General features: G+C 37.8%; 1 protein-coding gene across 1 annotated transcript; it reads left to right on the plus strand.

Annotated features, from left to right (window-relative positions):
• The first annotated feature begins 902 nt into the window (after positions 1 to 902).
• On the plus strand, positions 903 to 16,913 carry LOC122077569 (TPR repeat-containing thioredoxin TDX). Its single transcript, XM_042643541.1, has 11 exons — positions 903 to 1,071; positions 1,205 to 1,238; positions 1,542 to 1,676; positions 1,810 to 1,897; positions 1,983 to 2,063; positions 2,174 to 2,238; positions 2,335 to 2,475; positions 3,885 to 4,001; positions 4,094 to 4,144; positions 4,275 to 4,302; positions 16,314 to 16,913. The coding sequence occupies exons 1-11, from the start codon at positions 962 to 964 to the stop codon at positions 16,649 to 16,651; spliced, it is 1,188 nt and encodes a 395-aa protein (XP_042499475.1). The 5' UTR covers positions 903 to 961; the 3' UTR covers positions 16,652 to 16,913.
• The last annotated feature ends 1,092 nt before the right edge of the window (positions 16,914 to 18,005 follow it).

Consider the following 18,005-nt stretch of genomic DNA (forward strand, 5'->3'; position numbering starts at 1 on the left):
TTAAACTCATAAAGGAAGAGAGAGGGAGATTGTAATGGGTCAGTGAGCAGCGGCCGACGATTGCAAATGCAGAGTTGGTTGCGATCCAATAAACCCTTCAAGAGTATATATACAATCGATTAACCTTCTTCCTGGGCCGTTGTCTTCCATAGATTCTACATTTTCGTGTTCTAAGTACCTACAATTTAGAGAGATAATTGATCACAAAAAATAATCCGGTTTCAGAAACTATAAATCAAAAGAACTTCTACAAAAAAATGAATTTTCAATCTGCAGAGATGCAGTCGCCAATCCGAAAAATTGAATTTACAGAACAATGAACAAGTTCTGCCTATGAGATCGAATTCAAACCTCCGTTTCTCCTTCATTTCTCTTTTCTCTTTTGTCCGATTGAATTTCAAGATGCTCTGATTGATAGATATTAAGATTGACATCAAGAGAATCCCGAAAAAGAACACCCTAATTAACTTATTTTTTAGGTTTTTTTTTTTAGATTTAAAAAAAAAGTTACCGATCCGGGAAAACTGTACGATTTTCGATCCTTAACCGATCCCTGACTGATCTTTACCGATACCGATCCGTATCGTATCAGTTTCAGCTATGACTGATACCGATACCAAGTTTTAAAACCTTGGTACCAGCCCAACCTTTGTCCGGATTGAGCTGGGCCGAGCCCTAGGAACCTAATATGGGCCTAGTTTTTTAAAACCCAGCCCATTTTGAACCGTTGCACCACTAGGTGCATATGGTCAACCCTAGACAGCGTTCCAGCTTGACCACTTAGATCAACCCATTGAAATGTGATAGGTCGGTCAGAGAGAGTGCCGTACATCACACACAATGCGGATGACTAGTAGTATATCGTAAACGTATTTTTATATTCGTTGCGTTCTAGTCCCGCTGGATACTAGAAGGGCCGGCTGCCAAGAGAGAGAAAGAATAGAGAGAAAGGGCGGAAGAGATGGATGCTTCGAAGGTTGCAGAGCTGAAGCTGTTCGTCAATAAGTTGAAATCAAACCCTTCAATCATTAACGACCCTTCTTTAGGGTTCTTCAAGAGTTATCTCCAAAGGTGCCTCTCTCTCTCTCTCTGCTCTTAATTCTTTGAAATATTTGGAAAGGGGAGAGGGTGGGAGAGGGATGGTGTTGGGATTTGAATTGCATGTTTTAAGATTTTTTTTTCTCTTCTAATGGTGTTGTTCCAGCCTTGGAGCTCGAATTCCAGAAGATACAGAACCTGTAAGACTTCTTACTTAGCTTACTTTGGTAGAGAAAGGTTCTTTTACTTGGTCACTTAAACTATCTATTTTTGGTATTTTGTGTTTCTATAGTGTTTTTTGATTACCTTATCGTTTGTCTGATGAAAATTTTATCTAATTCTTAATTCTTATGCTGAAATTTTGGATTTTGGAAGTTTAATTGCTGATGTTTTGTGCTATATATATATATATATTTTTTTTTTTTTTTTTTGAGATTTACACTTCTTCTGCATCAAAATTTTAGAAATTTATGTATTCATGATAGAAGAGGACTAATATGCAGGATGAAAGCGATGATGATTCATCCAATCCTGAGGAACATGCTGATCGTGGTAGTTTGGAGGATGAACTTGTTGAATCGGATATTGAGTTGGATAATGCTGCTGTTCTAGAACCCGATAATGATCCTCCGCAGAAGGTGGGACTTGAAACAGTTTAATGGGTCATGAAGTTAAAGTCTAGTTTCCATTTTTGTTCTGAAAGATTGCTTCAGGTTTCCATTTTGGTGCTTGAATTTTGCTTAGGTAGCCCCTTGTAATTTTTTAATGTAGATGGGGGATCCCTCTGTAGAGGTTACGGAGGAAAATCGAGATGCTGCTCAAATGTCCAAATTGAAAGCTATGGATGCTCTCTCTGAAGGCATGCTCCAAGTTTGATCCTGATTATTATTCTTCATTATGCTAATATGGCATTTTATTTATTGGCTGAGCTGTGTGTTTTACAGGTAAGCTGGATGAAGCCATTGAACATTTAACTGGAGCAATCTTGTTGAATCCTAGTTCTGCCATCTTATATGCAACTAGAGGTAAGTTTCTTCCTCCTTTAATAGCCAGAGGTTTATTTGCACCTAATGATGACTGTTGCATGCTTTATGTGCTTCTTCTGGAAAGCTGATGGCTCACTATTTACCTTCAGCTAGTGTCTATGTGAAAATGAATAAGCCAAATGCTGCTATTCGTGATGCAAATGCTGCTCTCGAGGTTTTTCTCTTATTTCCTTAAAACATGGTTGAATCAATTTGACAAGGCATGATAGGTTGCCTCGAATTACCTTACCTTTCTTTTGTTATGGCCTAGATAAATTCTGATTCAGCCAAAGGGCACAAATTTCGAGGAATTGCAAAGGCCATGCTGGGCCAATGGGAAGAGGCGACTAAGGATCTTCATGTAGCCTCAAACTTGGATTATGATGAGGAAATTGGTTCAGCTCTTAAGAAGGTAATTTGCTATGATCTCTCCGACATGGACATTGGAGAATGGTGTTATGTGGTGAGACAAATATGGTGTGTCACACGGAATCAATGATTTGGGCACACAACTATATAAATGGAAAAAGAATGCTGCTTGGTCACTTGACCAGGGCACCCAAACACAGGAGCACGCGAAATTACCGCCCTACCCCTTGTGATATAAGAAATCCTATGCATGTTGATGCCCGTATGCATGCTCTCAGCACGGGGGCCATACCACCAGGCAGTGATCTCTTGCCCATATATTTAATGCCATCTACATTTGGCATATATTGGGACATTCGGGAATGCAACATTTCCCAATTTCTGATCAAAGGTGAAAGCAAATCAATGCATGGAGTTTTGATAGTATATGTCAATAAAGGAAGTTGAACTTAATGCAGATTAAGGATAGCTCAGGAGATGATTTTTGTTTGGGTAAAATCCCACCGAGCCATCAGGGCTTGCAGGATTACCATTATGTTTCTCGATTTCTCAATTTCTTTGGTTTTGGGAACAAAAAAAGAATAGAAATCCGTTTGCCAACGCCGGTTCATTTTTTGTTCTTGGCAATGAACCATGACCAAAAGGTTGGGAAATAGAAAAAAAGAAGCATCTTTTAGGAACTTTTCTATCCCATAAATAAAAAGGAGAAACAGGGGGTTGCTCTTTAATGAACACATGATTAATTTAATGGGCAAAGAAGTAATTTCATGTTAAAAATAAAAAAAAACATCCAATGCAACTTCCTCCACCACCACCACCTTCTCTACCTCCATCTCCACCGCTACTGCCACCACCATCGCAACCGCCTCCACCGCCACCGCCACCACCACCACCACCACCACTGCTCTTTATGCCAAAATTTTGGGTATTGAATGACATTTTATAAATTTAAATAAGTTCCACACACAGAAGTTAATATGCACTTAAGAAATGCATTTCTATTTCTTTTCTAGCCCAGAAGTAGAAATTACTACATGCTATCAAACTATTTTTTTTTTTTTTGCCCAAAAATATGGCCTAGAAACAGAAATACAAGAAGTCATTTCTGGATAGAAATTTAGCCCAGAAACAGAATGGTTATCATGCAGGCCCCAACCCTTTGACTGCTACTGACAGGTCAACCTTTTTGACTTGGTGGACTGGGCCAGATCTATGTCAAAGCATGGTATTAAAGAGAAAAAAGAAAGACTTCTATTCTAAATCTTTTATTCCAGAGCACAACCATATCTGAATGAACGTTCAAATGTTTAGCTGTGTGCCCGCGTCTGAACATGTGAATGACAGAGCATGTGTAGATATATGAGAGACCTCTAAGGGGGAAGTTTCCCATAAATTATACGTAGTTTGTATTTGGCCAGTGAAGAAGTTGTTGATTATATATTTCAATTGTAGGTTGAACCTAATGCGCACAAAATTGAGGAGCATCGCAGGAAATATGAGCGGTTAAGAAAGGAGAGGGAACTAAAGAAAGCAGAACGTGAACGGGAGAGACGGCGAGCTGAAGCTCAAGTACTTGAAAGAGAGTTTATTTATAAAGATAACTGCCATTCACTTGGTAATTAATTCGTTGTTTTGGCTGAAATATTTATAATTTCTTGTAGGCTGCTTATGAGAGGGAGAAAGCAAAGGCACATTCGTCAGTAAAAAGATCTGTAAGTTTGTGATTTTGTATTTTCAATTAATCAATCTTTATTTTCCTATTAGTGAATGTTGATATTCTTTTCTCAATTCAACCCTTTATGGCAATACTCTAATTCATGTAATTCTTATGTTTTGATGCAGGATTCAGAGCCCACTTCTTTACAAGATGGTATGCAACTTTTAGTTTAGTATCAATGTGCTTGACTGTAAATTGATGGGAAAACTGAGTGCTTACAAGGGATGGGAGTTCTATCCCACAACAACAACAATCAAAACCTTATCCCAACTGAATGGGGTCGGCTACAGGGATCCAATAAGGAAAAGTAAAGAAGCATAAAGGAGCGGTTAAAGAAGAGATTTGGGGATAAAAGAAGTACAGGAGTATAGAAAGATGCATCATGGGAACATCCTCTATAGGGGCTTGGTAGCACTGGTCCTTGTCCTCCACGTAACTCTATCCGAAGTCATACTAGAGTTAAGCCCTACGGTTTGCATGTCGTTTCGCACCACTTTGTTAATAGTCATCTTTGGCTTACCCCTACCTTTTCTAGCTCCCTCTAAATGAATCTGATCACTCTTCCTTACTGGGGCCTCCATAGGTCTCCGTTGCACATGGCTATACCACCTCAATTGGCTCTCACGGAGTTTGTCTTGGATTGGTGCAACCCCCAAATCATTTCTAATATGCTCATTTTTTACCTTATCTCTTTTGGTCTTGCCACACAGGACTAGCAACATTCTCATCTCCGCTACACTCAATTTTGTTTCAAAGTACTCTTCTTGACTGCCTAACATTCCGCTCCATACGTCATAGCTAGTCGTATAACTATCCTGTAAAATTTTCCCTTGAGTTTAATAGGTATTCTTTTGTCATATAACACTCTCGATGCACCTTTCCATTTCATCCACCTCACTTTAATCCAATGAGAAACATCATCTTTGATATCCCCCTCTTTGTCAATGATGGACCTCAGGTATTTAAAACAGTTCCTCCGTGGTAGTTCTTGTTCCTCAAGCTTTACTACTCCCTCCCCTCCTCTAGATTGACTGAAGGGGCACATCATATATTTTGTCTTCGTTCTGCTTAACCTAAAACCTCTTGATTCCAAGTTTGATCTTCATAGCTCTAATTTATTATTAATCCTATCCACGGTTTCATATATCAGCACAATATCATCGGCAAATAGCATACATGATATACCACGGAACTGAGTCTTGAATGTGCTTGGTTAAATCATCCATAATGAGTGCAAACAAGTAAGGACTTAGAGCAGATCCTTGGTGTAACTCAATTGTGATTGGAAATTTGTTACTTTGCCCCTCTTCCGTTTTGACGTTCGTCACCATTCCCTCGTACATGCCTTTAATTATATCTATATAGTTGATCTTATCCCTTATCTGTTAGGGATATGCCCACACTCCTATAGTTAGTTTTGATGATAACAAACATATGAAGGTATTTCACAATTTGCCGTCAAGTATTGTTTTATAGAGACTTCATATCAAAGATCGAATTTGATGAATGAAAGGAAGAAATAAAGATTGAAGTCATCAAATGAGATGTATCAACAAGTTGGTATCAATGCTTGAAGAAGATATCATAAGAATTCAAGCTACAAGATGTCAAGATATGAAGCTCAAAGACATGGAATTGCAATAAAGAAGAATAGAAGAAGTGCCAAGAGTGGAACTAAAGATGAAGACTTCAAGATTCAAGGTGAAGACCCTAGGATAGGCCAGTACACTTTGTATATTGTACACTCTTTATATATGCACGCATTTCATGCATTACATAACATCATACTAGAATGACCTTAGAACATAAATTGAGCAAGTATGAAAGTCCTTAGGTGGTATGGAACATACTAAGAAAAATGTATTCTAATAATATTCTGTGAAAACCACAATGACTTGACTTAAGGGTATTTTGGGTAACGTTAAAGTTGGTATCAAAATATGAACCCTTTATGGAAGTTGTAGGAAATTGAGTCACGATTCCAACGCAACTGATTTCATGTCAATCTGAAATCAGACTGAAAAGTTATGATCAAAACACTGATGACTAGTTAGTATGACAACAGTCAAAACACAAAACAGAGCCCAACCGGCAACTGCTGCTTGATCTCTGTGATGGTTTTTCCATCAGAAAATGGAAACAGAAGCCATCTGACAACTGCTAGATTTAAATGGAAATTGAACCGGCTAACCGGATCAATCCAGATCAAATGACTGTGTTTTGATAAGCCCACAGAGAGCAACCGGTAACTTCCGGTTGGAAGCGGAAACTGCGGATTCACCTCCAAAGACCCCCAACGGCTATATTTTGAGTCTAACGGCTACTTTCGTGCAACTGGACTTGGAAGCGACAACTGCCGGTTGAGAAAATTTCTATCTGTTAGAAATTATTCTCCTTCCAAATTGGGTGATTTTATTACCCTAATAAAGCCTAGACTCTGCCTATATAAATACCCACACTTGGGTAGTGTTTAATGAACCTCAAAAACATTTAATACTACACATCCAAGTGCATCAATTGAGGATTAAAGTGAAGAAAAGGAAGTTATATGGTTGAGTTCTAGTCTTGCTATTTGAGCATATCTTCAAAGAAGAACTTAACTCGCTCTACACAAGTCTTCTCCATTATTTGGCGTTCTACAAGCATTGAGAAGGCAACAAGGTGCATTCTTTTATATCATTGCATTTCATTTCATTGCACACACCGCACGAGGTAAACTCGAACCTTTCTATTCCACTTTAAATTTGTTTTTGTCCAAGAGTTGGGTAAACTCTGAATTGGACATTTGGTTTATACAATTGTTCTAAACTGTACTTAGACTAGTGTGTATGATTCTTTTATCCGGGAAAAAGATTATAAAGGTCTCTCTCTACCTGAAAAGAGATTTGAAAGGACCCTCTCATCTTGTGAAGAGATTATAAGGATTCTCTTATCCGTGAAAAAGATTATAAAGGTCTCTCTCTACCTGTAAAGGAGATTTTGTAAAGGATTCTCTTATCCTGGAAAAAGAGTTGTAAAGGTTTTTCCTCCCTACCTACTGTACTGAAAGGGAAGAGCTTGTGGAATACCTTACAAGTGGAACTTGTAGGGAGTAGACTAGACTCGGATTGAGTCGAACCACTATAAACCTTGGTGTTGTGTGATTGTGTCTATTTTATTATTCCACAGTTTTTAATTTACAATCACTTTTGGGAACCATTAATCGAAAATGTTTAAATACACTATCATAACCTATTCACCCCCCTCTAGGTTGTCTTTCAATTGGTATCAGAGCGGGAGTTCAAAAATTTTAAGACTATTTTAGACTTAACGTGAGTCAAAGACCATGGTCACATCCCAAGGACCACCAGAGGGCATGAATGCCTCAAGACCCCTTTACTTTAATGGAACAAATTTCTCTTTTTAGAAGTGCAGATTTAAGAATTTTGTGTGCGGTCATAACATCTTCGTATGGAGAGCCATAGAAGAAGGACCATACATCATTACCAAAGAAGTTGAAGGGAAGACGGCACCCAAAGAAGAAAAGGAATGGACGGCCGATGAATTTACCCTCATCCAATACAACTTCAGGGCAATTACCTTCCTCCAGTGTGCTCTCAACGAAGAAGAATTCAACCGAATCATAGCATGTGAATCAGCCAAAGAAATTTAGGACATGCTTGTAGTTACTCATGAAAACACAGAGGAAGTAAAGGAAAGAAAAGTAGACAAATTAGTTTCAAATTACGAATCATTTACAATGTATGAAAATGAAACCATCTCTGAGATGTTTACTTGCTTTACCAACATTGTAAATAGTCTTAAGAGCCTAGGAAAGACCTACACTAATGCTGAAAGAGTGAGAAAAATCTTGAGAGCTTTGCCAACAGCTTGGAAACCCAAGAAGACAGTCATAGAAGAAGCTAGGGATCTAACAAAGATCTCGCTCGACTACTTGTTGGGATCTCTACAAACCCATGAAGTGGAGTTGATAGCTGATAAACAAACTCCAGAAAACAAGAGAAAGACCATTGCACTAAAATCTTCCCAAACCATTGAAGAAGTAAGCAATGACAATGATGATGAAGAATTTGACATAAAAGAGGAACTATCACGTGTCACTAGAAAATTCTACAAGTTCTGGAAGAATAAGGGGAGCAAGCAATACAAGAGTCAAACCCACAAGGAGAACAAAGGAAATATTTTTCAAAGGACAAAGATCTATATACTAATAAAAAGAATGTTGTTTGTTATAAATGTAGGAAGCCTGGCGACTTAAAACCCGATTGTCCAAAATTGGAAAATAAAAAGAAGGTTTATGTTTCCGAATCAACTTGGGATACAAGTGATGATGAAGGCAACAATAACAATTTAGATCAGGTTCACAAACTTGGCGCTCATAGCACATGGGGATGAAGAAAATGAGGTAAACTCTCAAATTTGCAAATCTATTGATAATGATGATTTAGATGAAGATGACCTCTAAGGAGCCTTTGAACCTCTTTATGAGGATAACCTTCAATTGGAGACTTCCAACCTGTGTTTAGAGAAGGAGGTAAAACACTTGAATAATAGAATAGGAATCTTGACCTCCTAAGTGGATGAATTAGAAAAAGAAAATGATACATTGAAATACACTCTACACACCTTCACCAAAGGACAAAAGACCTTGGATACCCTATTAGGATCCCAAGGCAAGAGTCCTCAACACAAAGAAGGACTTGACTATGACGATGGGGCACCACATCAAAGTAAAGGAAAAGAAAATGTGACTACTCCAAAAGATAGAGCACCAAATGTGACCCACCATACTAATAATCTCTCCTCTTCATACATTGTTTGTAGATATTGCAAAAGGAAAGGTCATACCATTGAGCATTGCCATGCTAAGTTGAAAAAATCCCAACAAAACCAAAGGAAAGTTCTAAAAAGGAACAATAACCATTATGCATATTATTACACTCCCTCCAAGAGGCATGATAGACCTCAAAGGAATTCCAAATCTCAAAGGGAATTCAGACCACCTACTCCTTATTGGCCACAAACACATCATAGGTCACATGCTCCACAACAATCATATGCACCACAAAGGCCTCATCCACTTTATAGACCATATAACACTCAAAAAGATGTTAAAACTTATAGGCCACTTGCACATTATGAAATATATGATTCACATTGGCCGTACACATCATTTAGACCTCACACACCTAGAAGGGTTTAGAAACCTAAGGGATATTTTGATTGCAACATGGATGGACCCATGAGACTATGGAGACGACTATATGCTTGATTCTATTGGCCTAAAGAGCCAAGGTGAAAGATGGATGATGCATGGATGGTTGATTTGACATCCATCTTAGAATTTTAATGTTCTATCTTACTTGAATGTATGTTAGCTTCCTGAACATCTATTGCATATTGTTAGGGGGAGCTTCACCTTAATACTTGTTATTTGAATGTTTTTTTATACGATGCATATGCTTAGGGGGAGCATGTCTTAGTCTTGACTACATGCTTATTTTTCTTCTCTTAAGCATACCCTTAGGGGGAGCTATTTTGCCCACACTCATTGTCAATGTTAAAAAGGGAGAAAGACAATATAAAAAATTTTAAACCCCATTTTTTGCTGTTAACAAAGGGGGGAGAAATTGTGAAATGATTATCCAATTTATTGATAATTGATTATTTATTTTATTTGAGAATCATCTGTTTGTCATCATAAAAAAGGGAGAGATTGTTAGGGATATGCCCACACTCTTATAGTTGGTTTTGATGATAACAAACATATGAAGGTATTTCACAATTTGCCGTCAAGTATTGTTTTGTAGAGACTTCATATCGAAGATCGAATTTGATGAATGAAAGGAAGAAATAAAGATTGAAGTCATCAAATTAGGTGTATCAACAAGTTGGTATCAATGCTTGAAGAAGATATCATAAGAATTCAAGCTTCAAGATGTCAAGACATGAAGCTCAAAGACATGGAATTGCAATCAAGAAGAATGGAAGAAGAAGTGCCAAGAGTGGAACTAAAGATGAAGACTTCAAGACTCAAGATGAAGACCCTAGGATAGGCCAATACACCTTGTATATTGTATACTCTTTATATATGCACGCACCTCATGCATTACATAACATTATACTAGAATGACCTTAGAACATACATTGAGCAAGTATGAAAGTCCTTAGGTGGTATGGAACATACTAAGAAAAATGTATTCTAGTAATATTCTGTGAAAACCACAATGACCTGACTCAAGGGCATTTTGGGTAACCTTAAAGTTAGTATCAAGATATGAACCCCTCATGGAAGTTGTAGGAAATCGAGGCACGATTCCAACACAACTGATTTCATGTCAATCCGAGGTCGGACCGAAAAGTTTTGGTCAAAACACTGACGACTGGTTAGTATGACAACAGTCAAAACACAAAATAGAGCCCAACCGGCAACTGCTGCTTGATCTCTGTGATGGTTTTTGCATCAGAAATTGGAAACATAAACCATCTGGCAACTATCGGATTTAACCGAAAATTGAATCGTCTAGCCAGATCAATTCCGGATCGAATGATTGTGTTTTTATTAGTCCATAGAGAGCAACCAACAACTTTCGGTTGGAAGCGGAAACTGCGGGTTCACCTCCAAAGAGCCCCAACAACTATATTTGAGTCTAACGGCTACTTTCGTACAACTGGACTTGGAAGCGGCAATTGTTGGTTGAGAAAATTTCTATCCGCTAGAAATTATTCTCCTTCCAAATTGGGTGATTTTATTATCCTAATGAAGCTTAGACTCTGCCTATATAAATACCCACACTTGGGTAGTGTTTAATGAACCTAAAAAACATTCAATACTACACATCCAAGTGCATCAATTGAGAATTAGAGTGAAGAAAAGGAAGTTATGTAGTTGAGTAGTCTTGCTATTTGAGCATATCTTCAAAGAAGAACTCAACTCTCTCTACACAAGTCTTCTCCATTATTTAGCGTTCTACAAGCATTGAGAAGACAACAAGGTGCATTCTTATATATCATTGCAAGCACTACACGAGGTAAATTCGAACCTTTCTATTCCACTTTAAATTTGTTTTTGTCCAAGAGTTGGTTAAACTCTGAATTGGACATTTGGTTTACACAATTGTTCTAAACTGTACTTAAACAAGTGTGTAGGATTCTCTTATCCGTGAACAAGATTATAAATGTCTGATGGGGACATCAAGAGGTACAGCCGAAGGAAGAAGAAGACCCAACATTCTTTGTGGTTGGAGGATTAGAAAGAGGAAGAAAAAAGGAAAGAAGAGGAAGGCTCGGTCCAGCCTTCCCAGCGCTGGATCGAGTCCTCTCCTTCCTTTCTTTGCCAAGATTGTATGGTCCCCACCAAATCTGATATGTTAGTAATTTTATTTCCTAGGATTTTGTTTATTTAGGTCATTGAGTTCAGTAGGAAACTAAATAACATTCCTTTTTGTTTTTTCTTAGGAAGCTTCTTTATTTCTGAGATTTTGTTCTAGATTAGCCTTTTTCTTTTTTAGTAATTATCCTATTATTTATGTAAGGCCATTGGCCGCAATGAGAATCAATGAATGAAGAATATTGAAGGCAAAACAGCCCCAACCCCCCCTGATTTCTCTCTCTCCCCTCTCCCTCTTCTCATCTGTCACTCTCGGTCTCCCTCTGTTTCACGCCTCCTCTCTCTCTCACGGCTCTCTCTCTCTCATCCTTTGTCTCTCGGTTACTGCTCCTGCTGTATCCACTATTCGTGAGCTGTTGAAAGCTTCATCACCCACACAAGCTCCATCGGCAACAACAAGGATCACTACACAACAAGCTGGATTTTCTTCATCAACCAAGGTTGGACTGCAACTCTTTATTTTGGAGGACTTCGACTTCTTCTTTACTCCTCAGACCATGATAGCAACAAGGTAACTAATTAAACTAAACTCCTCCCACCTCTATATATCCCTGTTACATGTTGCAGCCCATTAACATTGAAACCAACCTATGCCCTTTTGCTTATGTCTATTTTTACCCATTGTTTTAAGACGTTTCGTCACTGTTATGTTTCCAAAAACTTTTTCTGATTTTTCTATTTTAGTTGGCTGCTAGAGGACATTGATTGTTTGCATATCCTATTTGGTGTTTGGATTGATTTGTGCTGAACCTAACATTCGTATGACGTTTGTTCTCTTCCCCATGTCCCCACTTGAAGCTTAAGTAAGAGTTTGTGTTTTTCCGCCTAGATTATTGTTGTTTTTTGCTACTTTGTTTATTAGTCTCATTCTATTTTGCATGCTTAATTTTGTTTGCTGAGTTTCTTTGTCCTATCTACCCAAGTCCCTTGAGTTACCCCTACCTAGTTAGTTAATCTTGTAGGAGACTTAGTCACCGAGGAATCCCCTACATCAATGTCTCTCTCTCCCTGAAAAGAGATTTGAAAGGACCCTCTCATCCTGTAAAGAGATTGTATGGATTCTCTTATCCGTAAAAAAGATTATAAAGGTCTCTCTCTACCTATAAAGGAGATTTTGTAAAGGATTCTCTTATCCTAGAAAAAGAGTTGTAAATGTGTTTCCTCCCTACCTACTGTACTTAAAGGGAAGAGCTAGTGGAATACCTTACAAGTGAAACTTGTAGGGAGTGGACTAGACTCAGATTGAATCGAACCACTATAAACCTTGGTGTTGTGTGATTGTCTTTTTTATTATTCCACAATTTTTAATTTACAATCACTTTTGGGAACCATTAATCGAAAATGTTTAAACTTTAAATTCACTAGCATAACCTATTCATCCCCCCCTCTAGGTTATCTTTCATTATCTTATCTAGGACATGCCAAATTAGCTCTCGCGGTACTCTGTCATATGCTTTCTCTAGGTCAATAAAGACCATATGGAGGTCCTTTTTGTGGGCTCTGAAATACGTCCATAAGCCTCCTTAGGAGGTAAATAGCTTTTGTTGTGGATATCAGTGATGACAAGAGTAAATTGTAAAGTGATTATAAGAGACACATTGAGGATATACATCAATATGCGGGAAGATTTAGGAAACACATGGATACACAAACTTCTAAGATGCACGTTAGAAAACAAATTGATGCAGGACAATTTCTTTGGACCGGGTCCAAGCTTGTTTGAAAACTCAAACCGAGAACTGGATCCAAATTTGGGTCTTTGGTCTGGTAGGATATTAGTAGATTATTATTTAGTTATTTGGATTTATCATGTAATCTTTTATTTTACTTAGGTTAGAGTTACATTCCATTTTTAGTCTTACTGTTTGATTCCATTATAGTTTAAGATTGGGTTAGATGATTGGGAGATAGAGTTGGATTTTACTTATATTTCAGCATTAGACTATAATTAGGAAACTTTTAATTTCACTTTTATAAATATGCTTGTAACCCAATAATTGGGCAGAATAGGTAATGGAATGAAAATGGAAGTTGTTTGAAGAAGCCTGTGTGGCTTGTGCAACCCTCCCTTCTCCCCCCACCCACCCACCCACCCACCCATACTCATCTCTTATCATTTCTCTTCCCTTCCCTCTGGGACATCTCTTCCCTATCCCTTCTTTCTTCTCCTTCTTCCTGCTTCTACCCTTTCTCTGTCGAAGTGGTAACAGTAACCCATTTACTGATGAATCAATATTCTATTTATATAATCTTCTTCGAAAGTTGGGACCTTGATACCTATTGTTGGGGCGATCTAACTCATGAAGTCTGGTAGCAAAACCTTGTGGGCCTTGTGCGAATCGACTTGAGTTGCTGAACTGATTCCCTTCTACCACCAGATCCAATTTCAGGAAGTCTTTTCTTGATTTTGGACTTCTGTTTTGTTTGATTGTTGGTTGAGGATCATTGGTCAATGGGTTAGCTACTTACCCTTTAAGTTTCTTGATTGAAGCCTGTATGCATGAGTTCCCTCACCCACAGACCAATGCACTAACTGGTTTACTGCTGGATTGGTTGTTCCATCATGAGGTTGAAGAAGATACATTCTTCTAATTCCTCATAAAGGCAATAGTTGTTAATTTCCTAAAAAAGCCCCTATCTCTTGAGTTTGTTTCTATTTATTCTATTATATCTTAAATTCTAGAATTTCCCTCTCCCATTGAGGATTAATTCCTGATTTTGTCTCCTTCTCTATTATGTTACTCTTAAGGGCTTAACTTTTCTCAGAAATTAAAAAAATTTCCTTTGACCCCATTATTTGAGTTTGTTTTTGTTTGGGTGGGCCCATAGTGAACCTTTCCGAACCCCAGGATCACACCACAAATGACTTGTAATTTTTGGGTGGTTGACTTCCCCCGCTAGTTTTGTTGGGTGTAGTTTTTCCTAGACCAATTGTCAATGGTCATTACCTTATCAATGGTGGTGATACATGTGAAGAATGCTACTGTAATGTGAACAGAGAGTCATACAGACTTCTGGGTTAGTAAGACTATTTTACAGGGTTCCTCCTGAGCAGTAAGAGAATCAGCTTCCAATTGTTCGTCCAGGTGATCCATAAGTTTGATATGCAGATCTTCTTTAGTAAGTTTGTATTGAGAAAATTTTCCCAACTGAGTCAACTATTAGAACCACCATACCTCACCTGAAGGGAAGAAACTGTATGCATGAAAGTCGAGAAAACTTTGATCAAGAAAGAGAAGTCCATAAATTAGAATACAGGGGAGGGTGATGTAATAGAGGAACTATAATTTAAGAATTTAACTAGCAATGGTTTTAATGATAGAAAAGGCTAGGAATGTGATTCCTAACTGCTTAACAGAGTGGAGGAGTGTTTCACGAAAGGTGTAAAAGACAAAGAAGCAGGGTGAACAAGAGAGTAGAGTAAAGATGGTGCAAGGTTTAAACTCTGTTTATGATGTTAGATGGAAGAAACGAAATGAGAGCTACAAGGTATCATGTTGAAAAAGTGCTAGGAATTTGCTTCCTTACCACTCAACAGAGTGAAGAATTTGAGGATAAGGTGATTAAGACAGAATCTGGGTAAGTGTGAACAAGAGAATAGAGTAAAGATGGTGCAAGGTTTGAAAGCCAATGTGAGAGGGAGCTTCAATGTTTGCATCATTGAAGGTCATTTGCACCTTCCACTTGCCTTCTATCTGTATGTGGTTATGGCTTCTTTCAACACCTCATCGTAGGTCATTTGCACTACCACTTGCCTTGTATGTGTGTGTCCTTGTGGCTTCTGTCAACATCTCATCGTAGGTCATTTGCGCCTACCACTTGCCTTCTATACCTTCAATGTTTGCATCATATCTCCCTCACAATGCCGTCTATGGAACACCTTGAATGACTTCGCCTCAACTTGTCACCTATTTTTGCTACTCCTAACTTTTCTCACCCATAAGCGTGTCTAACCCTCTTTATAGAAGGGTGAGTGGAGGTATTGGTGAGCAACATGGTGGTGGCTCCCTTGGAGTGAAGTTGACATTCACAGTTATCTGGGAAGTCCTTTAAAAGTTAGATCCGTTTCACTCAGGGCTGCAGTACTATTTTTTTCACTTCGTTTCTTCTAGAGCTCAGGACTCATTAGCATTGGTCAGCTACCAACCTTCAGCTGTCAGATTTTTGGGGTTCCTTCCATCTCTTCTTAAACAGCTTTGCAAGGTGTTCCTAAAACTCCCCATTATATGATCATTCCAGTACTCTGAGCTTCTGGCTCTTTCTTTGGCTTTTGAGTACCTTCACCTAATGTGAGGAATCCGGGTTCAAGCTGCTGGAGACAACCAGTGTGAATCAAGGAACTAAGTATGTTAGTTTCTAATTTTGACCTCCCTAATTTTGCCACCAGTTCACCTCAGCATTTTCATAGCAGCAGCATTTTTTTTCCGCATTTATATTACTGTTTTTCTCTTGTGCAACATTCACCTCCACTCATCCACCTCAACATTCAGCCAAAAAAAAAAAAACTATTGATAAGAAGAAAAAGAAAAAGATGTAAAAGGTCCAAATATAACTGGAAGGGAGCTGTTATTCTGTGTTTCTTAACTGTTATTTGGTGCTCACTATCTCCATATATAGACATGATCTATGGTCCATTGTGGTAGCTGTGGTTGAGCAAGCCCTTTCCTGTGTATATGGAGGTTAAAGAAACAAATAAATTTGTTAAGAATGGTTGGTGAAGATTATTTCCTAGACTTTTAAAATCTAATTGCATCAGTGATTTTTGGATTGACAGGACAAGTTGTTAGTATTCACTCTGCCAGTGAGTTGGAGACCAAATTTAATGCTGCTTCTAATTTATCCCGCTTGGTGATCCTGTACTTCACTGCAACCTGGTGTGGCCCCTGCCGCTTCATTTCTCCTCTTTACACAAGCTTAGCAGGGAAGTATACTAAAGTTGTTTTCTTAAAAGTGGACATTGATGAGCTGAGAGATGTGGCTGCACGTTGGAATATTAGTAGCGTTCCAAGTTTCTTCTTCATAAAAAATGGTAAGGAGATTGATAGAGTTGTAGGGGCAGACAAGAATGATCTTGAAAGGAAGATTGCACAGTATGCAAGTCAGCAGTCTTGAGGGACAACTGGGTGTTATCAATGCATTCACCTTGGTGTTTCTTGGTTGGAGAAATCTTTGGGTGGTGTGAAGCATACTACATAACTACATGTGATGGTTAATAGTAAAGTTTCTCTAATGAATACACTCTTTTGGCTTTTTGTTCCTCTTGAACTACATATCGAAACATCATGCTTGAAAATACACATTGTTGTTACTGTTATTTGTATATGGTGAGTGTGTTTTTGAAGCTACTGTGCTAATGAAAGGTACATTTGGTCAATGCTCATTTTAGAGCAGTATGGTTATAGTAATTTTTTAGCTCAAGATGAATTCTATATGCAATTGGATTTGATTCTACTTACTGCCTTGCATGACAAATACTCAGTCTGATGGTTTAAAAGCCGCAATCGTCGCTGAATGTTAAGAGACTATGGTCTTCATTGTTTGTTTTCTGGAAATGGTGTACATGGGCGATCGTGCTAAGTATTGTGTCTGAATTCATATTGTATTGGTTGAGCCTATTTAGAAATTATCTAAATATAACAAAAACTTACACATAGTTGGCCAAATTGTACTCCTAATTACTGTGCTAAGCATTTGTTTGTCTTGCAAAAAATTGTGGAAACTATCAGAATGGCAGATGTTGTTTCTTGAGGGAGGAGTAATTTTGGCTTCATCACTAGGGGTGAGAATATAATGATGCCCCAAGAGTCTAATCATAGTGGGCAAGCCTATGGCACAACGGTTAAGTAGCACTATTGCAACCTGTTTGTCTTAGGTTCAAAACTTGGAAACAGCCTCTTCTACGAAGCAGGGGGTAAGGATTCGATTTAGTTGATGCAAGATTTTTTAAGGTAAAACCAGAATCGAATCATTTGATAAACGGTTTCATATATTAAAACTAAATCATTTATAAACAATTTCGGTTTAAATGGTTTTTTTTTTCCTAAGTTTTTTATCCAAACAACTTCTTTACCTTTAAAATTTTTCTATGAAATGGATTTAAATTGTATCATTAAATTGAATTGTTTACTGTTATGTGTTTTTGCTTTTGTTTTTTTTTTTTTATTTTTTTTTATAGTTGTTTAATCTAAACTTAATTATTTTTTTTTAATGAAATGTATGTAAACTTAACATTGAATGTTAATCAGTTTAATAGTTTATTTAAAAGGTTTATCAACTGTTTAAACTTTAAAATCAAAATCGAAACCGAGTCACTTAATAAATGATGGTTTTACGGTTTCGGTGTAAACGATTTGGTTTGATTTTGATAAATAATTTCAGTTTCGAATTCACATCCGTACCTCAGCACCAGACACATGGAGTACAAAATGACCAGCTCATACCCCATGAAAAGGAAAATAACTCCCAT

Source organism: Macadamia integrifolia, chromosome 1, assembly GCF_013358625.1.
Source record: "Macadamia integrifolia cultivar HAES 741 chromosome 1, SCU_Mint_v3, whole genome shotgun sequence".
NCBI lineage: Eukaryota > Viridiplantae > Streptophyta > Magnoliopsida > Proteales > Proteaceae > Macadamia > Macadamia integrifolia.

Excerpts from the sequence above, each read along its gene's own strand:
- LOC122077569 (XM_042643541.1), top strand. The coding sequence starts at position 962 with ATGGATGCTTCGAAGGTTGCAGAGCTGAAGCTGTTCGTCAATAAGTTG. Across the intron at positions 1,898-1,982 it reads TATGGATGCTCTCTCTGAAG|GTAAGCTGGATGAAGCCATT; the intron begins GCATGCTCCAAG and ends TGTGTTTTACAG. Across the intron at positions 4,303-16,313 it reads GCCCACTTCTTTACAAGATG|GACAAGTTGTTAGTATTCAC; the intron begins GTATGCAACTTT and ends TTGGATTGACAG.